This window comes from Tympanuchus pallidicinctus, unplaced genomic scaffold, assembly GCF_026119805.1.
Source record: "Tympanuchus pallidicinctus isolate F22 unplaced genomic scaffold, pur_lepc_1.0 scaffold2, whole genome shotgun sequence".
Classification (NCBI taxonomy): Eukaryota; Metazoa; Chordata; class Aves; order Galliformes; family Phasianidae; genus Tympanuchus; species Tympanuchus pallidicinctus.
The window spans coordinates 5,915,873-5,941,273 of record NW_026294721.1 but is presented as its reverse complement, the minus strand read 5'-3'; the positions used below and the strand labels follow the sequence as shown (position 1 = coordinate 5,941,273).

The window sequence follows — 25,401 nt, the reverse complement described above, 5'->3', positions numbered from 1 at the left end:
GGAGCTTGAGGGGCTCATTGTACAGTCTCCAATTTTCTTGGAAATTTGAGGACCTAACAGTGAGGCAGCACTGAAATGTGATGCAAGAAGGGAGGATTTGGGCACCTGGTAGGTGAGAGCTCACAGGAGGCTGCTTAGGGAGCCCGGGGAGCCCAGGAGCTGGCAGGAGCCTGGGGACAGCATCCTCCAGGTGCAGGAGTGGCCACCCAAATCGCATCTGGGAGCATGAGCGTGTTGGTGCAAACCAGCACGGGGCCGTGTTGTGGAGCTGCAGTGCAAAAGGGCAGCGCGTGGCTGGAAGGAGGGAGAGGCTGCCCAGGAGGAATTTCAAAGCACTGCCCTGACACGCAGGGATGGTGTGAGGAAACCCATCTCGTGTTGAGACTTGAAAGGGAGGGCTTCCCTGGGAAGGGTAACCCAGCTGCTAAGTCCCCCCTTCGGCTTTCGGAGCCTACAGCTGACTGGCAGTGGGATGTGGCTGAGACACTGGGAAGCAGAAGGTTGCTCTTATGGTCTGTGCTTTTCTCAAAATAAGCTGCAAAGATGGTTCATTTTAAAGCAGGCAATATCCACAATAGCATACAGTGGTGACTTAAATGTTTACCTTATGATGGCATATGTTATTTCTTCAGTTAGAGAGAACGTGCTAATTAAATATGGATTTATTTTACTGAAAATCTTTCAAATATCTGATACAGCTGTGAGCTGAAGTTTATTTTGGCATGCTGAACTCTGCTGTCCTCTACAGTTTATTAAATGCTTAATTGGATCCCTCTGGTCTTTCAGTTTAACCACCTGAAAACTACTGTCTGAGAAGCAGTGACCTTTGTGTCACGATCATAATTATTTTAGAGCTCTGGGAAGCAGAAATTAATTGTTATTTTGTGTAGTAAATAGTTACTAATTAAACTTGAAGCTTTGGTCTTTAGCACGTGGGGTCTCATTCACCTTAATGGCAAACTTTCATTGACTTCAATTGCATCAGGGCCTGGTCCATAAAGAGAAAAAGAAATGAATTGCTGTGTACTTTTCCAAATAAATTGGAATACAGAAATATGCTGTTTTCAGGTTCACTGACAGTTTCTGATTCCAACAAGGGTAACTTTTGGCTGTGAAAATGTTTCATTGACGGATTAATATCATTTCTTAATTTCTACTCTTCCCTCTTTGTGTCTCCAGATAAATAATTTGTGATTGTTTTGGTGATCCTTCAAGGGTTTTCCTGACAGAGTTGTCATCATTTTTAGAGTTTTGTTTCCCAAATTGCTTTTTATTGTACAGCATTTTTTGTGTTGAGATGAAAGCAAGCTTTATCCTAATTTGGACCTGCCAGGATTTTCCTTTCTGGACTCGACAGAGAATCGCACCTTGCTCACCTTATCCCACTCTTCATGTTGGACATGAACAGGACACTAAGAGGTGCAGTAAAACATGCACACAGTTCTGTGTGAGTCTCCTCAATGTGACATTTCCAACATCTGGTATTTTTTATTAAAACAAATGAAAATTTACAGATCTGCAGATTTATATTGCTGGTTTATTGCTAGGAGTAGAAACTGCAGTTAACTGAACATTGGGAGCTCTACTGCATGTGACAGAGCAGGGGAAGTGAGTGCAAGCTGCAGGCAATATATTACTTCTTACAGATCATTCTTCTAGATTTTTTTTTAGGGGTAGCACAGTCTAAGCTCTGTGTTCCCGTTTCAATCCAGAATGATGACTCATTGCTGACACAACTGAGACCTGTACCAAGGATGACTGCATACCTGTCCTTGGGCTCATTCGGCATACAGAGAATGACTCTTCAGTTGTAATGGGAGATGTAAATATTTTACAGATTTGCTCTCACAGCAAACAGGAGTGTTTAATAAGTGAACACTGCACATATTTTAAAGATGGAGAATCTGCATACATAGAAGGGAGGTGATTTAGAGTGACAAGGATGACAGGAAGCTGGTGACGGTCAGGAATTGATTGTACTTCTCCAGAATCTTGGCTCGTGCTTTGCTGTCTGATTTCTCCCAGTTAGAGGATGCCTCTGTTCCCTTACAACAGTACCTGCCAAGTTTCCTCTAGGCTCCATCTTATGCAACATCTCAGCATGCTGAATAGAAAGGGCGTGCTGTGTCATCAATGCAGTTGTCAGCAACTTAAATACCAAAATTGATGGGCAACAGCCAGTTCTGCTGCTCAGATACAAGAACAGTCTTGCAGTGCATGACAAAGGAGGTGCTAACTGGTTGAACCCCATACATGGGATAGAGAAGTGCAAGAGCCCAAGTCTTTGACTTACTTAAGAACAGTAAAATCAACTGAATTTTGTGCTAGAAGTCCCTGAATTCAGTGGTTCAGGTTCTGCATAGGGTTTCCCACTGAGATCTGGCTGAAATGTATCAGTCAGCATGGTGGCTTCAGCAGGGCCAGCATGGGCTCTCTTCTTGAATCTCCCTCCTTTATGATTATCTGTAATTGGCATTCTTCTTCATCAGAACTTTTTGGTGATAATTGCTTCCTGTTAGTGGACATCATCAGCAGGGAGAGATTTGTATCAATAGGTGACACCTAGTGAAAGGCTGAGATCACCCATTTCATCCCTGCCTGTAGGGAGTGGGGCAATAACCAACCGTTGTGTAAGATTTTGGCAGCAAAACTATTTTCCTCAGTAACCCCATCACAGTAGCAAAAATTTTCTCCATACTGGAATTCTCCACTGGAACTATTGGAAGGAATACTGTCAATGTGATGGTAGTCTTTTCTAATGGCAAAGCTTTCCATCTTGGTTTTATTAATTGTGTGGTTTTCCTTTACTCATAATCCAAAATGACGGGGATTGCTCTATTGCTATTATTTTCCACTCATAATTATTACTGGTTTTGCAATGTTCACAGTCATTTTGGCAGAGATTTTCTATATGTGCCCACTTTGTTGGTGAAGATGATGACAGTTACCCAAGAGAAATATTCTCTGTTCAGAGTTTTTCACTGACAAATATGTCCTAAGGTCAGGGTGGCTATTAGGAAGACGTTCTCAGAAAGAGTGGTAATGCGTTGGAACAAGCTGCCAAGGGAGTGCTGGGGTCACCAACCCTGGAGGGAGGTGTGTTCAAGAGACGTGGAGATGTGGCACTGAGGGATGTGGTCAGTGAGCATGGGGGGATGGGCTGGCATTGGACTGGGTGATCTTAGTGGTCTTCTCCAACCTTAATGTGACTCTATGGTCTGACTCCTAATGCTTAAGCAGAACGTCAGGCACTCTGCAAGGCTCCAAGATATTACACATTCATGGTGAAGTATTAGTTGCTTATGAATCTAGGTGATTATTTTTAGTGACAATAATTTGCTGTTTGGTAGAAGTAATCAGTAACGTGCACTTTGTGGGGTCTGGATTTCATCAGCTGTTTAGCCTTGTTCTGCACTGTTGTTTGCCAGACCAAGATGTTCAGAAATAAAATTTCAGACCAGATCTGCCCAGTGGCCCATCAGTTTCTGCAACCATGCTTTATTAATAGAGAGTCTATCTGATATCAGAAGAGATGCAAAAATGTATTTAATGAATACCCGTGGAGTAGTGTTCCAGTAGAGGAAATGGGCATGGCACCTCCCTATTAATATTTGGCATGAATACGAATGCACATGCAGTGTTACACAAAATTAGAATTACTTTTTCTAATGCATCCGTGTGGGTGTTCTTGGTTTACGTGGAAAAAAGATCCTACATTCACCAGTGTAACCCAGTGTTCAGTAAGTGCAGTATGCAGTACAATTTGTTTGGTTGAGGAGGGAGTAAAATCAACTGTGATGTTCTTACATTTCTGGTATTGTGAGCTGCTCAAAATTCTGTTTTTGTAATTATCCTGATTATTTAAAATCTTTGAATGTCCTTGTGAGGGTGATATGTCATTCGTTCCGGCAGAAATTATTTAGCTGTTTCTTTCCTCGGTTAATGCAGGGGGAGGAAATCAATGTAAAAGATGGTATTTTAGCATTAGCTGATCCTGCAGCCTCATTCGATTCCAGCATAGGAGGCTAAGTAGCAAATGCTCTTAGCAATTGTTTCTGTTAGCGAAATTTTGAAAGCACTAAGAGAAATCTTGATCCGTGGAGACAGTACAATAATTCACATTGACATATTTTCCCCATTTGCCACAGGGCAAGTAGAACTATTAATGCTCCTGTACAAAAACCTTTTTCTCCTTTTCTCCTTCTTTTCAAGAGCAGAAGAGAAATAATGGTGATTGTAACAGTGGATTATGTGTAAAAACTCAGACTACCCTGAAGCTATCAAAGGGGAAAAAATCCAGAAAATTTAATGTCAAAGTATCTTTGCCTTTTTTCCATAGAAACTCTTGTGCAATATATACTCATGCATATATTTTTCATAGTATTTTGGAGTGTTGATGGCAGGAGCGTTTCAAGCAGGAAGGCATCTGTGGGGTCAGGGAGCAAGGTAGCAGTGATTGTAAAATAAGCTGTTGGAGTGCCACGTACACACATGAACTGATTCGAACAAAACAAATCCCTGCTGAATCCGTTCTGTGCCCCACAACATACACTCAGCACCCAGCAGAGACAGCCGTTCCAGTGATGTATACACAAGGAATATTTGTTACCATTGTAGTATTTTGCCTCCAGCTTTGAGAGACCCAATTCTATCTTCCCTTCAGCAGCGGGAATGATGTCAGCTTCAGCGCGGCGCATTTTTCCTTGGATGGTTAAAGAACAGAGAAGTTGAGAAAGATTTGTGTAAAATACGGATAAGCATCAAGAATTTTCACTCATTTGGAACAATAAAACCATCTTTGAAATGAGATTTAAATAGGAAATCTTGAAAACCTTGTTGGTTAGATGTTCAGGGTATAACAGTGCCAGAAAGAGTAGCTGCACTGTAATGATAGATGAGCAAATATATTTCTGCCCAATGTTGTGTCATGTTGGATCTGCGTGTTACAAAAATGTGAGCGTTTTATTAGATTAAAAATGAACTAGAACAGTTTTCTGGGTAAATTAGCAAACAGTTTCACTGGTGTCCTCTCCATCTCCCTCCCTCCTCCATTTTTTTTTTTTTCCTTTTTTTTTTTTAAGACCACCAAGAGATGAGGCCCTAGGTCACAAATGAGATGAGTTTGATGACCTCAGCCTATGGCCTCACAGACATCTGTCTACATCTCACACCATCCATAGATTTTAGGACAATTGGATATCTCTTGTCAGGAAAGATCCACAGAGAGGCTGAGAACGCAACTCCGGTTGTAATTGTAAGACCTCAGCATACAACAAATCCTCCCAGCACTTCAATTTTTTGTCGAATTTACAGTTATAATGCTTGAAGAGGAGAACATTCAAAGTGCTCTAATTGAACTAAGGCTGCGTGGTTTGGTGGCTTTTTTTTTTTTTTTCTTCATTAGACTGTTTGTTATGTCCATGAATTATGTTCATTCTTCCCTTGTGATAGCTCTCTCTGGTGTGGGTGCCTCTGTAATGTTAATCACGTAGGTGCAGCCTCTGGGAACGACACCAACTTTTAACCTTTCTGGGTCATGGGTTTCAGAAGCCACTTTACTTAGAGATCAGCACAGTACAGCCACACACAAACTATTCTCATTTGTTTCCAGGTTCTTCAGGAAAATCTAATTAATTATTTATACATGATCTGTATACATTTATTTATTGTTACAGCTCAGTCTCTGGCCCCCAGTAGTTAAAGAACATTTTTCCTTAAGGTAACTTCCGCATCTGTGCTGTAACTTGTACTGTTCATAAGGCGTATCAAATCATTTCAATTAGGAGCCCAATCTGTTTGCAGAGATGTGGCAGTATTTCCCTTTTTGTGTATGTCTGCTGAACTTTATTCTTCCCATAGCGATGTACAAGCCTGTGCAGTGACCATTCTTTCAGATACATAAAGCAACCCAAATTAATAAAAGCTGATTCTGGTATCAGTGTCTCTTGTGATCACAGGGATAGGACTGAAATAAAACATGAGAATACAGATGAAGGAATTTTGTGTTTCTGTACCCAAAGCTGTTCCCTAAAATGAGCTGATAAAACATTTTGGATTTTTGATTGCATTGGTGTTGCCGATTTTTTTAATTGCTTAATGTGTTTCTTGTGACCTCGTAGTTCACGAGGCACATCTGTGTAGTGAGAAATAATAGTTTATTACAGAGGAATATTAGGCGTCCTGCTTCATAAAAAAGGGACTGAGCAATTGTTTTGATAAAACAAATTAAAAAACAAAAACAGAAAGAGTGAGATAAGCAAGGTGGTGTGCTAGCTGCAGCTGACTTTCCCAGAGCTTTCTCTGTAGTCCACTGCTGTAGGAAATGTACCTTTTGAAGCTATCATTGAAAGCTCTTCTCGTTCATGTAGTCTCTTTTGTTTGTAGATCATGATGAACTTTGTGGGCATTTCACAATGTCCTCATGAGTCACAAATGCTGCCAGCACTGCAGCCTCACCAAACCTGCCAGACCCAACAGAAACCACGAGCAGTGGTCAGCAGTGGTCACTGGGACACGGCGTGGCTCCCAGAGATGTGTAAGACTACAGCTGTAATGTGCTGTGATGCAAACTCAGCACACAGCTGCTGCGTGCTGTGTCACTGTGTGCAGGAGTCCAGCCGCTCCATGGACTAGGTTTGGCAAATGCTTCTGTGAGATGCATCTCTGCAGTGTTTTCTTCTTGTCACAGGGTAACTTCAGGAAATTCATCCAGTGATCTACACGTAATACCATAATAATACCATAACATGCAGTGCTGCAGTGCTGCTGTACTGCAAGTTAGAGCGCTGGGCAGGGAGTATGAACTCAAGTAGCAGCATGTCTGTTGATAGTGATGGTCACCTATCTGAATCAGCTCCTATGGTGAAGTTGTGCATTACAGTAGTAGTGTGATCAAGTCACAGTTTAGTTAGAAGAATGGTTTTTCTCTTTTTGCATTATTTAGCGATACAAAGGGAGCTTTTCCAAAATGAAGTTACCCTATCACTGTGGAAATCTCCATGTAAACTGATATCTTTTAGGCCTGGAGTTGTATCTTGTATACTGATAGGGATTTTTGCAGCTTACTTCTCAGCTGTTGAGATTCAAATATTGAGGATGGCTGAGTGCAAAAAAAATGGTACAAGAACCTTTATTTTGGGTTAGTAAAAGAAAAAAGGGGGTACTTCCAAATAACTACCTATAAAGCCTTTGTTAGATAACTGCACCCATGTTAGGAGAGGTATAAAGGTATTAGTTTGTTGCTAGATTTATGGAGGCACACAAATATGAAATGTGTTTCTGTGGCCAATGGGCTGTGCCTTTTACTCATGAAACCTTGCTACTTTCTTTTTACTGTTCCAAAATCATCGACCATTCCCTGTTATGGATTGCCTTGGCTGTATGTTGTAACTATGGAATTGATTTTCTCTGACTGTCTCTTACTGTTCTCTCCATTCTAATTTTCCTGGTTTCTTAGAGTACGAAGGGCCATTTCTGGGGGGTGTTACTGGTTTTTCTTTTTATATATTTAATAGAATGGTATTTCCAGTATTATTACAAAATTTTGGATGTGCTGATTTTAAACTGAAACTGAAACGAGTTAAAATTAATGCTGCTAGAGCTTACAGTTTTTATTATAGCCCATTAAATCCCTCAATAGTTACCTATGGGCAGACGTTCATATAAATGTATCTGATTTTTTTTGGTGTTCCAGGTGTTTTCTGCCACTTGTTACAGCTGCTGTGCAGTCTGAGAGTTACTGAAGCTGTGTGCAAATGCTGCTGACTGTTATGCTGTGGTGTTATCAGATTTTAATTGTGTATGGAGGTGGAAGCAAAGGCGCTGCGGGGAGATGTGTGTTTGAGGCACGGCGGTGATGACTCACTCAAGGTCACTTTTCTCACTAACGAACCATTCTCTTATCTTACTGTTGGGTGATAGTGGAGTGCTGGTAATGCAGTGCTAAACTGGGTACAAAGCTGAGAGCCTCAGTCTGGAAGAGGAGGAAATTTAAGTCTAATAACTTGTAATCATCCCAAGTGAATTTGACAAAGCAGGAGCGTTCGTTTCAGTGTCAGAAATGTCTGTAATTCTCCTATATGGCTACATTCAAGGCCCGTGTCTGCAGCGTGACATTTTCACTGATTGCTGCTTTGTTTTTTGCATCCTTTAGGATCTTTCCAAGTTTTTCAGATGCTTTTGGGTTAGTTTGAGAGAAACATCTCCAGATAAATACTTGGTGCGATGTTGTTTGTATTTCATGCCTTTTTAAACATTATTTTTGTTGGGGTCTCCAGTTTCGCAGTATGTTTCGAACACGAAGGTATGATATTTTCTACCACTTAATGAATGAATCATGTTTGTAAGCGTGAATATCATTGCCTGACAAATTTGAAATAATCTCTGATCCAACGATAACTTTTTTTTTTTTCTGGCTACTTATTGTGTAGCTTTGATAAAAGCAAGATCTGAAGTGTGTTATAAGGGAACCAAAGAAAAGGTAGAGCGTAGCACAGTGCAAATTAGATTACAGCACAGACCGCTAGCTTGCTGCCAGTCCAAATTGGTCTGTATGTACAGCATTTTTAAAGGTGCCACCTACGGCTGCTTTTAGCCTTGTGCCAGGCTCAAAATAGTAAATCCCACTTCTGAGCAGAAAATTGCCTCAGGTTTGAAGTAATACTGGCAAATCTGAGCTGCTCATGGTTTCAGAGCCTGAGTAGCATAGAGATAGAGCCTCCAGCCTGAGCATCTCTCTGCTTTCTTGTGGAAATGGCGTCACTGTGCCCTTCAGTCAATGTGGCTGAATGTACTCCTTGTACATTGCTGAAGATGTACCACAATGGGAAGTTCACTCAGGACATCTGCTAGCTGTGCTTGGGCTACTGGACAGCTAATTATTCTTCATATTACCTGCAAAATTAGTCCCATCAAGCAGGTTATCAAATGTATTACAGACTTGCAGTTTTTTGATCCGTACAGTTGGCTTGGATACATCTGTCACTTCACTTGTTGTGTCTTTGTGTGCAGAATCTAGCACTACAGAAGGTGGTTATAGTGCAGTTTGAAAGAGGACAGCACAATTTAATAGTATAATTTTAAAGATAAATTTGGATGTCATGGCTACTGTGAATGGGCCTGAGCCTACTGCCCTCTGTCACGCTGAAAATGTTATCTTGCTTCCTGAGTTAAGACTTGAGAAGCAAATTACCACTCAGCTGTAGCTTGCCACAATCCAGTTATGTAGAACTAAGTGCAGAATGTTATTCTAGTTCGTCATGATGGAAGCATATTGTACTGGAACTATAATTGAACGTTCAGTGTAATGTATCCTATTCAAGTGGGTTTTTGGACACCTTTGGAAGTAGCTGCGTTGGTGGTTGAGGGGCTGGTTGGGGGCTCCCCACTGCCTGCAGAATTCAGCTGGTAACTAATTTTTAAAGATTTCACTGAAATAAGGAGACTCAGCATAGGATCTCTGCAACTTGCACAGTTTGAACAAGCTCCAACATTTCAGGCAGGTGAGGAGAAAACCTCCCTGTGGGTTACAAGCGCTGTTTGTTCTGTGATGTTAATTGACTGTTCGTTCCTAGAAGCACAGATTGTGCTGCTTCTCCTTTACCTCGAACAATGTCAAATCCCCAAAGCAGCCCTGCCAGCACAGAAGGGAGTGAGCCATATGGGGCAGGTTGCAGTTGTTCCTTCAGGTCTGGACAGATTCCACTGTGAACAGATGGACAATGGCTGACATCCACTAATGGTTCTCGATAGGTTTCTTCTGCTGTTCATCTCGATCTTCTTTTTCTCTTTAGCCAGAACACAGACCTTCCTGGAAATGGTCTGTTAACTCCTCTTGACTAGGTGGAAAATGATAGCTCTCATTCCATGATAACCAGAACATGCAGAGGATTTAATTCCACCCCGGTTCTTGTGTTTTTAGCACTTATATGAAGAGGGTGAGATCAAGAAGAAAATCCCTTAGTCGCTTAATACAGATAACATCAGAGGAGAGAGGTTTTTTGTGTTTGCTGCTTTGAAGGGAAGTTATTCTTCCTCTCGTTCAGCACACTGCAAGCTTTTTCACTTTTGTATGGCTGTTATTTCCAGGATTGAGCTAGTACAGCCATTCCATTTTGAGAAGGGAGCAGTGCACGTTTGGAACTTCAGAACTGGCTTTGAATGTTTGACACAGCTGAACTTCCTGTTCATTAAGTGGAACTACTTAATCTACTACTTTGATCCTTTCGTAAACCGTCTTTTCTACAGCAGATGAAGGTCCTCTATTTTATTTCATCCTTGTGATGAGCGCCATTTCTTAAAGATTAAATGTCTGCCCTTTGTCAATTATTCTTTTTTTCCATTTTCCCCTCAGAACCTGCTATTTTGTTTCTCCAGAATGGCCTTTCTCTTTCACATCAACCAGAAAGCATTAACTTCTTACAGAGGGGAGTTTTACACAGACAAAGTACATTAAAAAAAAAAAAAAAAAAGGCAGCTCTAATTATAACACACAATTGCTGTGCAGTTGCAAAATGAAAGTAGACTGATCTGTACATGTGTGATTTATTAGCAAATGTTTTTCAGGATCTCAGTGAGAGAATTAAGGAAATATTTATACCCAAACAAAGTCTTTTTTCCAGATTATAAAATAAATTGCATTGACTTATTTTGAGTACGCATTTTAAAGATGTGCTTTTAAGATAAAGTTGAAATGCTGAGGCTGCTTTATTCAACCATTCTTTTCTTCTGACATAAATCCCTTTCAGGGTCTCCTAATATCATCTGCAAGATTTACTATTGACAAAACCTAGGAGATCTTTCTTTGAAACACAATCTTACATTCTGATTAAAAGTACGCAAAGGTTTTAAAATGATGGTTTTAAGAACTGTTACAGTGAGCATTCACATGAATGATGCATGTTCGATAATGAAGTGAAAGCACACATACCTATGGCAAACTAAGGAACATCTGTAAGTACACAGTCTCAGTATCTGGATGTAAGAACACTGTCAAATCTCATTACTCACTTTAGAAAGCACACGGCAATGTCTTGGCTCATGCTTAGATAGTCCAACAGTAAAACTTCCTCTTTCACTATCTTCAAAGTCACATCTGCTAAAGATATCATACCCTAATGCATCTAATTTGTGAAAGCCCAAGGTCACACCCTTATGGTTGGAGATTCTGAGGGGAATCAAACTTGCATTTAAATTTCACATATGGCTGATAAAGATACACTTAAAACAATGTATTCACTCTTTAGCATATGTGTTCCTCCAGCTGACTCTTAAGAAGCCAAGAAACAGTTTGGGGGCTTTGAAAAACACCATAATTCTTGCTGCAAAGCACAGAGGCCTCTCAGCTGTGTAACACTGCTGTTAAAAGCCACAGCAACAGCCCAAATGTGATAAGAGGATGGGAATTTCGTTATGTTCTGAGGAAGATTTACTTATATTGTAGCTGTGCAAATCATAGTCTGAAAGATGTGAAGACAACTGACTGTTTTATGACCCAGAGTGAGTCTGAAAACATAGGAAACAAAATGCGTGGGGGTAGTTGGAGTCAGCTGCACTGCCCCTGGATTTTCTCAGACCCAGTCTGCAACTGGGAGTTATGCAGGGGAGAAGGAGCAGCTTTGTTTTCTCGGTTAGAAACAGCGTTACATCGCGTTCTTAACAGCCGCTTCTCAGTTATTTTGTTTAACACCCTGAGCCTTCATAGCCTATCCTTGGGAGCAGGTGCCCTCAGCAGCTGTCTGTGAGCAGGAGGAGAGACCTCAGGGCTGGGAGCCTGGATCAGATAGCCCTCTGCTCCAGCAGGTGCAGGTCAGCGTAGCACTATTGAAAGGAACACAGTTGGCCACTTACTGAGGATCCAGCCCTCTGTGTTTTCCCAGGAAACACAGATTTGTGATGTGCGCGTAGGGAGGGAAGCAAGCACGACATTACCTACACAGCGTGCGTTTGGGTCTGCGTGCAGCCAGGAAAGAAAAAGAGCAAGCATATGAGTCCCTTCATGAAGCAGCATAGAGAATCCCAAGCTGCAGTATTAATAACCTCCTGTTACTGAATACTCCATCTGTTCCCCATGCCAACGTGTCCTCGCTCGGAGCACTCCCCCTGTCACAATATTGCTGCCACACTCCCTCCCTCTGCCTTCAGTGCTGAGCACGTGCCCCCCCCTCCCCGTGCCCCTCTGAGGAGGGGTCCCTGCCTGCCCTGCTGCTCTGTAAAAACGGAACTGAGCTCCAGTTCTCAATCTTCGTTTTTGCTGTTTGCTTTTCATAGAGGTACTTTTTCCCCGAGTTACTTCCACATCCATATTTTCTGAGGGCTGAGGGCTCGATAGGTGCCATTTTCTATATTAATACATATATATATTTCTATTTGCTAACATCTAAGACGTCAATAAAGCGGTTCACCACTTCAAAGCGACTGAATCCAAACGTGTTTATTTACACACGAGGCACTTGGCTGGGTGCTGCCTCACAACGAGGCGCAGAGACACCGCGCAGCGCGAGGCGCTTCCTATGGAGAAAGTCAGTCAGCGGCTGAAGGCGCGCCGAGTCGCGCTGGGGGCCGGGCTGCTCAGCGCCGCTGCCACCACGAGCAGGGTGAGCCCACCCTTTTCTCAGCCGCTGCGCTTCCTCCTCTCGCAGACGGCTGCAGCACCGCAGCAGAAATGCCGCTCCGCCGTCACCGGGCGAACTGGGGAGGCCGGGCCCGGCGCTGAGGAGAGGAGCGCTCCGCGCTGCCGCCATGACCCCGCGCCGGGTGGGGCGCGGTGGGGCGGAGCCGTCATCAGCTGAGCCACCCGCGGGCCGCTGCCGAGACTTTGTTTTGCGTCCGCCGCCGCTGCCGTTTTAGGCGGCTCTTGGGAGAGCCCCGTGCGGTGGCCGCTGTGACGGGAGAAGGTGAAAAAACACCGCCGCTAATAATGACGATAAGTAGTGGCTTCTTAGAATGAATAGAGCAATTTACGAGCTTATATTCTGCGAGAACCCCCGCCCCGCCACCCCCTTTTTCTTTTTGTGAAGGGTATTGGAGCGAGGCGATTGTATGTGAGTGTGCCCTTGAAATAAACAAAAATAACCCTTTTTTTGAGGTTTTCGGAGCTCAGAGGCACCCAGTGTGCAGGGGAGGATGCCTGGGGAGCGCAGGGAGTGGGCTGCATGATGGGCAGCACCTGGGGGCTGTAAGTATTTACGGAGGGGAAAAAGTGCACAAAATAAGAAAACGTGATCTTCTGGGGACAGGGTGAGCGTTAATGTTGAACGCGGCGAGTGCCAACACTGAGAACAGCGAGCGTTGATGCAGAAGTAGCGAGTCTTAAAGCCGCACGCAGCACGACCGCGTACAGCCTTAACTTTGTGAAAGTTTAAAGGCAACCGCGATTATAAGGGAGGTTCCCGGGGCCCGACCGCTCCGACGAAGCCGGCCTGCAGCTCCCGCCCCGTTCTCTTCCACTCCTCCTCCCCTCCTGGCACCACGAGATCGAGGCGCCGAAGCCCCGCCCGCGGCGGCGGCCGTGTCAGCGGCGAGCGGCGGCCGCTCCCCGAAGCCGGGCGGGCGGGAGTGCGCGTGCGCGCGGCGGCGGTCGGCGGGGGGACGCGCGCGGGGAGGGCATGCGCGCGGGCGCGCGTCGAGGCGCCTCAGTTCAGGGGCGCCCACGGAGCGGCCGCCATATGCCGCGGCGGCGCCCGCTTCCCCCGGCAGCGCGGCCGTTGCGGAGCGGCCGAGCCCAGCCCGGTTCCCTTTCCGCGGCCCCGACGCTTCAATGGGAAGCTCGCACTTGCTGAACAAGGGCTTGCCGCTAGGTAACGAGCTCGCGTCGAGCTGCGCCGCCCGGCCTGCAGCCGGCGGGGGCGGTGGAGCTGGGGAGGCGCGATGGGGCTCGGGGAGGGGGGGGGGGGCGAGCGGCCCGCGGGCTTTGTGCGTGCGGGGAGCGGGGAGGCGGCGGCGCGGCGTGCGAACGGCCAGCGAACGGGGCTGAAATCTGTTAGCGTTACCGTTACGGTTGGAGGCACCAAAATTAGAATGAACGCGTGGGGCGGGGGACCGGAGCAGGAAGTTTGGAAGCGGCCGAAAGTGCGCGGTGCGGAGCGCGGCACGGCACGGCACGGCCCGCCGCCCCTCTCCTCGCCCCCCCATCGGCCCGTGCTGCTGCCGGCGCTCCGGGCGGTGCGCGGCCGCGGGGTGACGCGGCGCTGCGGGGCCGCCCTGGGTTTCGCTTCTCGGAGAGGGAATCGGCTGCGTGTCTGCGCGCCGCGCGCGACGTCGGGCTGTTTATAAACACCGCCGCTTTGGTGGCGAAGGCGGGCTGCGACGCTTGTTTACCGCCCGCTCCGCTGCTTTGTTTCCTTCTTAAAACGCCGAACTCCAGGCGTTGAGTCGCGGCAGCCCGCGCCGCTTCACCTGTTGTAGCTGGAATGAAACAATCGAACGTTTTCATAACCGCTGTCCTTATCTGGAGCGGTGTTTGCTTTGGGGCTGCGGCGGAGCAGCTCGAGATAATCACTCCCCCGGCCTCGCTGGAAATAATGAGGCCTAATAAACTGCGCCCAACGTGTACTTTTTGCCCACGGAATTGAAACGGGCTCTGATATTTGTGGTGTGTGCGTGCGTTTTCTATACGTCCGTTCCATCTCCAGGGCCTTACGAGGGGGGAATGGTCTAATTTTGCATTCTGGCCCCATGGCAAAGAGCCTGGTGCCTTATTAAAATACCTTCAATCTCCCCATTGTGTCCTTGCGGGGAGGGAATGAGAAAGCACAAAGAAAAATAAAATTTGTGTTGAAATAATTTCTGTTCTAAGTCAAAAGCTTATTCATCATCATTTTAGAATCTGTGTTCTTTGTAAATAAAAAGGGTTAAGAAGCCCATTATTGAGTAGACCGTGCTGGCAGGAAGATAATTGTCCAGTGCATCTCTTTGTTCTGTATTCTTATCTGTTTTATCTATTTTTAGCTGCGTGTTGTTGAAGCAAGCATGTGAAATAGCAACCCAAACTGCTAACTTCAGTCTGTTTCCTAATGCTGCTCTTTATTGACCCCCTGCCTTTCCCCCCCCAGAGACATCTGGGTTTCAATATTTGAGTTCTGTAACGTCTGGTGGGTAGTAACCAATTTGGTCTGTTAGCACGTCGGCCACTGGGAGAGAGGTCTGGAAACAGAATGCTTGGTCCAGCTGCAGTTTGCTGCTGTATTTCAGAACCAAATGAAACAGGCAGCCCTCAGCCTGCCCCCCAGTTCTCTAGGCTGAGAATTTGGGATTTGTGATGTGAGGCATAAGCAGATAGAACGGAGAAATTGAGGAGTTGAGCTGTTGCCTTGTTTGGGTCATTGTTAATGCAGAATAATGCTGGGGAGGTGGACGGAGTTTGTGTTTGTTTGGTGGCATCAATTGGTGCAATGCGAGCGGTGCAGTTTCTGTCCTGATGTGAACAGCAGCCCCTCCCCTCCCAAAATACTGTAGGTTCAATATTTCTCCATCAGGCGGTGTGTTATCAAATGACTGAATTGGCAAATAGAGTAACAGCCCCAAGAATTGCTTTAGTCACGCTCAGCAGAGGAGTTCAGTCAATGGAAGCACTGTTGGGAAATGAAACCACTACAATCACCTTTGTGAATGTTTCAGTTCAGCGTTGTCAGACGTAGTCACGGAGGAGCTGGAGCATGCAGCCATTGAGCACACAAAGCACTGCTTGTATGGAGCTCGTCATCGTAAATATTGCAGCTGTGTGATGCTTTATCATCGTGTGGAGCTCCTGATAGCGTGACAAAACAAATTACAAGTGTCCTTACGTTTGTCAGCTCGGTTAGCTCTTGACTCGTCCTTCTGTATCATAGAGATAAATGGCATCTGCTCTTTGTTAAAAATGCGCGGTGCTTCAATTTGCTTCAATTCCCTGTTCCTAAGAGTTGGAGTTTTATTGCAGTGTGGTCGCAGTGCTCAGCCAGAGGTGTGATCCCGGAGATGAGGGCTGGGCTGGATCCTGTGAAGCGTCATCGTATGGATACAGCGGGATGCTTGCCAGTGTTCTGAGGCATAAAGTCTGTCCCTCCTTAGCAATTAGAGGGCCTCTACTTCAGTGAGGTGTCTGCACAGGGGAGTGCTTTTGGGGGACAAAACTGACATTTGCCTCAACAGACTAAGGATGAAAGAATTGCCTTCTTAGTGAGTAGATAGTTTGGGCAGCGATAAGTGTGTGCAAAGACACGGATTTAAATGTCTTGAGTAAAAACTCCTGAGAAGCAGTGTGATCTTTAATTTGCTTATGTGTAATCCAGCTCTCATTCAAAGCCATGCAAATACTTTGGACTACAATTGCTCGTGGCCATGTTGTCTCTCAGCACCCACGATGAATTTGTAATAGCTGTTCCTTGAAATGTACCCAAACAGGGCAGCTGTATGTGTGGTAGGCCTGCCTTTAAGAGTCATATTTAGGTTTTTGCTTCCCAGGCCAGCTGGGAACATTGATGAGGTGATACTGTGCAGCATGTGTCAAGCTCTCAAATCGCAGTGTAGCAGCCTCAGCTGAGGCTCCCCAACCTTCTGGCCCCATAATTATTTATTTAGGGAGGGAGGGGAGGTGGAGTTACACATTCAATACTTGCCCTAAAATTTAAGGTGAGGATTAAAGTTGTACTACATGGCCCTTCAACCTCAGTTCCTCTGCCACACGCACTTCTTCACACCCAGTCAGCACAGGATTTACAGTTTTGGGAGGCAGGAGTTCCCAGCTGTACTTTTACGTCTTTCTTCCCAGCTGCCCTAACAGCAAAGGTGGTGATTCATTTCAGCTTTTGTGCGATCGAGAGAAGACAGCAAACACTCAATACTGCCAAATCTAAAACGTTTCCAGTTTCCAGTTGCCCAGCATCTGGTCTGGGAGCATCCAGTCCTGGGAGGTGCTGGGATCCCCGACCTGTGGTTGGGATCAGATCTCTCCCAGCATGCAGCGCTCCTCAGCCCGTCTTCCCCAGGGATCAGCCCGACCAGAGACTGTATCTGCTTCCTCCAGGAGTCTGAGGCAGTCCCAGGGCTCGTCTAATTTGTACCTCTCATAGCTGCTGCCTGCAGAAAAACCTCAAGTTAAAATTGAATTCCCTGTAGAAAGAAATCACATTGGTGTATATTTTGGATGATTGCTGCTCATCTCTGTATTTTTATCTTCTGTTCTTCCCTTTTTTCAGGGGGCTTTGGAGAGACTTCCTTGCAGTGCATCTGCCACTCTAGTCAGCCAGCAGGGATTTGCTCAGGAAAACACAAAAAGCAAGCATGGGGCTGCAGGCACTACTTACAAACTTGAGCGTTGTGGTTTTTTTTTTGTTTTTTTTTTTTAGTAACAGCTTTTATTTCTGTCACATGTGAAAGCATTCAGTATTAAAACACGAGTTAATGTGATTATGTAATTTTGCTTTATGTTAGGTACTTTAAAGCATATCTTAGTAGTTCCTTTTACAGGTCAGTGGATGTCCCTTATCTGTGCCCAAAGAACTTGCAGCGACTTGTGTCACCACCAGCTGAGTTATGTAAGTCTGGAATGGAAGCTGTTCATGCTTCTGTGTGTGCCCAAATTCAGAGCTGTCCTCCTCTCCTTTCAGTCCCATCAGGGGAGCTCTGATCCCACCCCACACCAAGGAAGGAAGCAGGAAAACATCTGTCGCTTTGTGACCTGAGCCACAATTCAGATCCCTGTACACAGTCTGTGTTTTCTTACTACTGAACGTGCCCTGTGCTGCCTTCCTGAACAGTCCCAGTATTTGTTCATAAGCTGTGTCTTGCACTGTCGTACATGGCATATCCCACACTATGGGCTGTGGGTGCACCTGGTGGGAACTCAGCCATTCATTCTCACGCTGCCTTGTGGAACATGGCAGGAGCAGAATTGTTCTGCTGTCCCTCAAGCACAGCTTTTGCCAGCTTCCATGCTCGATTGGCATCTGACCTCCCAAAGTGAGAAATGTCAGTGGCTGGGAAATCACAGCCCAGTGCTCTGCATGTCTGGTCTGGTGCAAGAAAGATGCAGGGCCCCATCTCATCCACTTTGGGCAGTCAGAACCAACTGTAGGTAAAGGAGTAGTGTTTTAGGACAGATGAGTTCTGGGGGCAGTCAGAGAGCAGTTCCGCTTTCTATTCTGCTCATGTTGGAGCCTTAGCAGGCCAGGCTGACTGTTCCTGCTGCCACGTGAGGAGTTGTCCCTCTCTCCCTGTCCTCCAAAATGCCATCAGGAGCAATTAGCCTGTGACTACTGTTTGCTGGCAGCAACAGATCTAACCCTCCAAGGCTCCCCCAGATGCATTCCCTTGACATGTATTCCTTTCTTACGCAGGAGAGCCTGTATGTGGCCAAGCAGGGGAATAATGCTATCCTGCATCACACCCAACCACTGTGTGAGGGAGTCAGAAGAAAGCCAGGCGAGAAGCAGCGCTGCAGGGTATTTCTGCCTTTTCTCCCTCTGCAGGCTGTTCCTACAGCTCCTGGCTTAGTCAGAAGCAGGCAGAAGGGAGCTGTATAGAGGTGCCTGCTCCTATTCCTGCTGGGCTGACTGCAGGAGGCTGCGGGGAGGGCTCACTGTCCTATCAGCTGTTAGTCATCCACACAGGCAGTGCCGCAGGGCTGACAGCTGGCTGGAGCTTTGCTTTTCTGCAGATCCCGCTACCTTTAGTCTACAACCACAGAGTTCCTATTGGCTTATGTGGGAGTTTTACCCTAACCTGAATTTTTAGACTCAGTGTTTAGCCCGCACTTAAAGCCAAACTGTTCAAAATTACCTCTGCCTCTTTGTGTATTTGCAGCTGGGCACTGTAAAAAACTGCCTGGCTTAGCAGATACTGGTGTGAAGCTCTTCATCAAAATTCCTGAAGGTGTCACAGAATGGCCAGGGTTGAAAGGGACCTCAAGGATCATGAATCAGATCCCTGTCAGATTTCATCAGATGGCTGCAGCTAGTTTGTCTCTTGCTGAGTACGTAGCTTCAGTCTTTGCAGAGTCATGCAGGACTGAAGTGTTTAGCAGAGATAACCACAAGCCAGTCTCCAGACTCTTAAACTGGTATTTAAATATTTTTTCTCTTTAATGTGTTGTAGTAGATATGTTAAGCTGTTTATTTTCGACCGGATAATGAGCGTTTTCACATTTGTGGTCTACCAACCATCTTAATGTGTGTCTGCTGCTCCACTGAGTAGTATTAATGTGTATCAAGGCCTTGCTCATGTAGTTGATTTTCCCGTTCATGTAATCAGCATTACTGAGAAAAGCAATCTTCAGTAGTTGTGCTGTGTGTGTGAGTTCCCATGCTGGCTGCGACATCTTTCTCATAATGTGCTGTTATGGGGTAAGGAAGGTCCTGAAGGTGCTCACCAAACCCACTGCAGCATGGTATGTTTGATTTTTACATCCTTACTGTATTCTCCTCTGCTAATGGAGATCCTTTTTAAAATACCTTGTGCCAACCCTTCAGCCATTCATTTCTGCTGCAGGATTTTGGTGTGGAAAGTAATTTTAGTTTGTTTGCATTTGATTTTGGGGTGCTTTAAGATGAAAAAATGCAGTACTCATTTCCAGTACCTCAATACACTTGATTATTTGCATCTACAGGACTTGCTGCCTTCACCCTCAGTCAACATTTGTAGCTGGTACTGTGGTCACTTCATTCATTGGATGTGCTGAACCTTTGTGGGTTTTTGTTTTCCAGCTGATGAGATTGCTGACACCTGTTACAATTGTGTTGGATTTGCAGCTACTTCTCTGAGGAACCTTTTCTCCTTACCCTACAACTAAAGCAGCTTCCAGCATCTGCCCTACGTGAGGCTGCTGGTCAGCAGTGCAGCTGCCAAAGCTCCGCTCCTCTGATCTCTGCAGTCAGCACAAATAGACATCAGATTGTCGTGGTTTTTTTTTTTTTCTAGAAAAAAAAAAGCTTATTTTTTTAGATGTTGCTTTATCTGCACAGAGCTGGATGTGTTTAGCCACGCCAGTCGAGATAAAAAGAATGTCTTGCATTTTTTTAAAGGCTTGTGGGAGGAGGCTCACAATAGAGGCTCCATTGTGCTGTTAGTACTGCGAGTACAGGAAATCACAAATTAGCTATGATGAGGGTATTGCAGGGGAGTTTGAAGTTTACTTAATTCCCATAGTGTTGTGTGGTTTTGAAAGGGTTTCACAATGCATTGCCTTTCAGGTTCAGTTGTGTATGATGTTTATATTTGGCAGCCCTCTGTTCAGGGCTTTCTCTTACCACGTTAAAAGGCTTCATGTTTTGAGTCCTTGAGTCCAGCTGACTTTCCTTCTTACTGTAAATACAGAGGCAGACGAATGTGCTTGGTATTTATCTCATGACCACCCTGCAGCCATCTAAAATTCAAATCTGGTATTATGCATTCAGCAGTGAGAGCAAGCAATAAAAAGGGATTTTAAGTAGGAATTTGGAGAACATTATGTTGCAGACACAACTTCTCTTTTCCTCACAGATTTTGATTTCTGATTCTGCAGGATGTTGAGTCATTCCCCTTCCAATTGAGATTGAAGGGACCTGAAGTGAGTTGACAAATCCACGGGCTCCTAGCTGTAATCTGTGTGCTAAGCCAGTGCTACTTAGCATAACCCTGGTGCTAGAATTCTGTCCAGGAGTTGCTTTGGCTCAGTACCCGCAATTGAGGAACAAGTTCTGTCTGTTAGATGGGAGAATTAAGATTATGAGAACTCTATGAAGTCACAAATCTCACTTTCCTAGACTGTGACTAAAGTGTATTACGTTAAGGTGGTATTCTAGAACCTAAAGTACGTGAGTTCTGCTATTCTGTTTTGCCTTTCTTTCTATAATTTTGCTTCTGTCTTCACTTGGGTCTCGCTCTTAAGCTTGTTGGTTTTTTGTTTTTGTTTTTTTTTTTCCTGAGCTTTGCAGCTTCATAAAAAAAATACTCTGACAAAATCAATGCTTATGTTCTAAAAGGCAAATATTTTCTTATACTTACAGAAGTCAAAGAAAAAAATCAAGAAATAGGAAATGAAGTTTACTTTTGGCTCTCTAAAGGATGCTATTGTGTAGAAATGGTGTAGTTTTCAAATTGTGGCCTGTGCAGTTCTAGCAGCTGTTGAAATGAGGGTGGGTTGTTTGTTTGTGCAGGTTAAAAAAAGAAAAGGACCTCGAGAATCATGTAGCTCTCAGACTATCAAAGAGAATTAGTGAAGATTAGTTTTCATTTTAGAAGACTAATTCAAAATGAGCATTAAATGGATTATTTTTATAAATAGTAAATAGGCTCCTCTGTCATACCTTAGATTTCTTTGATCACAGAAATGCATAGTGAAAGCAGCAGTCTGTGAACACACTTTGTGATACCTGGGAAACTGCTCCCATTTAATGAAGTACAATTTTCAGTCAGGTTTGTTAAGCTGGCACGTTGCTGTTTGAACTCTTGTTTAAGTGTAAACTGCTTCTTTCGAATTTGCATTAAGGGATTTAGGAATTGGAGAAACTGAACCAGAATCTGATACTCTGCAATTGCTGTATATTGAGCATCTGTGTTGTCATGTATGCATGTGTTCTAATGGGATGTTCTGTGTGGGATTTGCACCTCTGTGTGAGGAACTTGAAGCTCCTATTTATGAGTGTTGGATAGAGATAGGGCAAGGGAGAATGGTCTTAAACTGAGACAGGGAGGTTTAGGTCAGATATTAGGAGGAACTTTTTCACACAGAGGGTGGTAATGCACTGGAACAGGTTGCCCAAGGAGGCTGTGGATGCCCCATCCCTGAGGCATTCAAGGCCAGGCTGGATGTGGCTCTGGGCAGCCTGGTCTGCTGGTTGGTGACCCTGCACATAGCAGGGGGTTGGAACTGGATGATCGTTGTGGTCCTTTTCGACCCAGGCCATTCTGTGATTCTGTTTATTAGGAAGTTAATGACTAACATGAGAACTGAAATCACCTTTTAAAGCCTTTCTCTTTTTCTTTTTTTTTCTTCCTCTTTTGGTTATAGAAATCTTAGGTGAGTACTGAAGTAAGAAAACATGGACTTGCTGACTTCCAGGGGAAGCTGGGTCAAATTAATGCTTGGAGAATTGAAAGAAGGTATAAAACAGTGGAAGTATAAAACAGTGCTTAGCACATTGGGCAAGAACAGCAGAATGACTTGCTTGCTCCTGGTGCTCTTCTTGCATTTCTGTGCTTCGTCTTGTGAAAGCAACACATTCCATAGGATTCTCTTAGTAATAGTGCTCTGAACTGGTGCTTTGTAGGTGTTGTTGTTTTAGCACAAGTAAATGGTCTGGGAGGCAGCATCTTTTCAGTTGAGGACTGAATTAAAGTAAATGCACTGAGGAATGTACAGCCCAGAGCTTGACTGGGCTCAGCTGTCCAAAATACTCTGCTGTGATTGAAGGGTATGCTTTTTGTCAAATAAAAAATGTTCTTTCCACTAGTAAAGCTCTTCTTCTTGTGTATTTGAATTGGGAAGTTTTGGTTCATCAATTAACTTGACAGAAAGAGAAAACCAAAGTACTGGTGGGTGCTGCAGCTCCACACGCTGCGCTGAGCACTGCTGTGTGCCAGTATCACTGAGATACAGAGGTTTGGAGTGCAGGCACGGCTGTGAGCTATTTGTGCTTAACAGCTGATCTTTGGAAGAGAAGTGCTATGGAATAATTCCTATCGTTTTGAGTTTGCACATTGTGTGACTATTAAAAACTTCAAGACGACTGTTAAGTAAAGACAGCTCCTTGAAGTGCCAGATGGAAAAGAGCAAGAGAAACGCCTGCTGTTTAACACAGAGGGGATTTTTGCAAGTTGTCTTTTGGGGTCTTCCCCAGTCTGCGCAGTTGCTGTGCTGCAGTTTCTGTGCTGGGGCCTGTTCAGACATTATGTATGTAAGTGAGATGAATTTCCTCTCATTAATTGTGTGGCAGAATGCTGGCTTCAAACAGCATCTTCATCACATGGTGACAGCTTTGCACCACCACACTGCACCACGTTGCTGGAATCACCACAGCTCCTTCTTAATTCCTACCTGTTGTGTCCAGTAAGAGCTCTTACAGACAGGGCTAACATTTCTGCTGTTCTGGAAATGTGCTGGCTTTTTGAAACACTGTCGTGGCTGGTGAAACACAATACTGGCTGCTTGGTTTGGACCGGGGACTCCTTGATTCTTTCACAGGGCAGTCGGCTATGTTGTTACATACATTTTCTATGGATCTCGTTCAATGCCTGTGTTTATACATAGCTTGGAATAATTGGAAAATGTGAAAAATGCAGAGTATTCTTCAGTTGGCTAAAATTTGAAAAGGGCGTTTTTTCCTGCCGGCATCTGGAAGTCAGCCAGGTGAAAGTTAACATTCCCACAATACCTTTGCTGTGGGATAATGGGCAAGTTCAGGGCAGCATTCTTCCGTTCCTTTGGATAAACACACTGCTGTCCAAGGCTGGGCGGCAGCTATTGCTGAACGTGGAAGCGTTGCTGTTTGCTCTCACAGTCGTTGCTTTGTTGATGGTTTTGCCACCCCTGCTCCTTCTGAAACACGGCAGCAGGGAACTGGTGTGCAGTTGTCTGCTCTGAGCACGTGTCGTCATCATTTCTTTTACTCTTGATTCTCCAAGAATGCAGCGTGTGCTGCCTCAAAACAGTAGTTTTCTGCATGTGGAGCCATGCGTGCCAGTGACCTTTCTAGCCAGGTGAATGTTCATTCTTGAGCTTTAGTAGCATAGTCAGAAACTTAAGAGAATTTCAGAGATGCTTTTTGTTTAGTCTGTGGTTTCTTGGGCTGTTGTATGAATGTTGTTCTTACTGCAAATCATCTTAGTGACTTAGGAGCTTTTCGGGTTAGTGCTTTCCTACCACAGTGTCTTTTCACCTTTAGTGGTGATATCTTTATGGGAGGACACGTGGCTTTTCATTACTGATGCTTAGTCAAAAGTGTGGCAAGCAGCTTTCACTTCTAAAAATTCCATTTTTGCTGAGATCTGAATTGGCAAAAGAAGGTCACTGGGGAAATGATCTTTCATGCTGTATGGATGGGTTCAGACACAGCTGTGTAATTATTCACCTTTGCTCCTTGTTGTTGCTGAGGTCCTCACATGCACTGTAGCTAGTAAATGAACCTAGAATTCAGTGTATGCAAACTGCATTTTTCCAAGCAGTGTGTAGGCCTGCTGTCAAGTAATCTGTACATTCACATCAGGATGAAGTCAGTAGGATCAGCGTAGGCGCCTGTAATGTTCCATTCTCACGCAAAGTGCAGCAAAACAGTAAAATGCAAATGCTCTGAAATGTGCTGCTGGTGGGATTTCCAGTTCTGTGACTGTAATTTTTCGTCAGTTCTAAACCTGTAATACCTTTTAACGTGTTTTCAGGAACTATATGGGATGAAAAGCACTGTTGCTTTCTTGATTAAAATGAAGACATATTAAGAAACAAATCTGCTGTTCCATTTTCAGTTTGTGTTCACTTAGAACATGGGTTTTATGGACCTTTCAGTTGGAGGTTATTTATTTATCTGCACTGTGAAGAGCAACTGCTTGAACTGCTGGTTTTATTGGCTATAAGCGTCAGTATCTTGGGACAGGCTATATTTAGACATGTAGCATTCTTTTCTATTTCACATTTCTCAGCCTCCTTGTGTAAAATAAGTCTGCTTATTCTACATCTGTACATGCGTATGCATGTGTGCGTGGAGTATATATACCTTAATTTCCTATGTGAACATCAAACTTATTTTTGCTGTAGCACAGAAAGCAGTAGCATCCTTTTTATCAATTGTGAAGCCATGTATGTTCATATACATAAGCACTTCTAATTACATCAGGTGTGTGTGCATCGTTCTGCAAGCTGCTTGTGTGCACATGGGTGTGTATTTGTTCCCAACGTCCTGATTTAGCAAGGAACGCAGCAAACTGCCTCGCACTGCAAGCAGCTCTGCTACCTGATTGCAGAACCCCAGTGTGACTCGGTATGAATAGGGAACAAAAAGCAAGACCTTCGATGAAGACAGAAAATAAAATCCTAATGAAAGATGTGCACTGAATAGCAACTTGGCTTTCATGTCTACCAACTGTGAAACCTCTGTAAGAATTGCTGCTATTGTGCGAGTGTTCCCTCCTTCCTAATAGAGGTGTTCTGTATCCTGTTTTTCTTGCTGACTTGAGAATGACAGCTTTTACAAGTATTGTAATGATGAAGTGCCATTAGCTGTATACCATTCATGTCTTAAATTGCATCCTTTGTTGTGTTCCTTGCTATTCTTGTAAAATAGTTGGGTATGGTCAGAATCTTGATTTCTAGCACTTCTGCTTTCTTATTTTTTTCTTTTAATTTTCTTGTTTGGTAGGTTATTCATTTTTTTCTTGAATTATGTGTATTTCTGTGATCAGTTGGCATGGAAACATGGCTGCTTTATAGACCGGTTGCCTTTAGCATTAATTTGC

The 25,401-nt window shown here is 44.4% G+C and overlaps 1 protein-coding gene across 7 annotated transcripts in view; it reads left to right on the top strand.

The window, feature by feature from the left end:
* CTBP1 (C-terminal binding protein 1) overlaps window positions 1-25,401 on the top strand; it is a 221,240-nt gene that overhangs the window by 145,528 nt on the left and 50,311 nt on the right. The window contains exon 1 of one of the 7 annotated variants that reach the window (XM_052681400.1): window positions 12,902-12,926. The exons of 5 other annotated variants lie outside the window; for them this stretch is intronic. In XM_052681400.1, coding sequence (XP_052537360.1) covers window positions 12,917-12,926 — 10 coding nt within the window. In that variant the 5' untranslated portion in view covers window positions 12,902-12,916. Of the gene's footprint in view, window positions 1-12,901; window positions 12,927-13,591; window positions 13,797-25,401 lie in introns of those variants that run through there. One more of the 7 variants, XM_052681399.1, reaches the window with a different exon arrangement.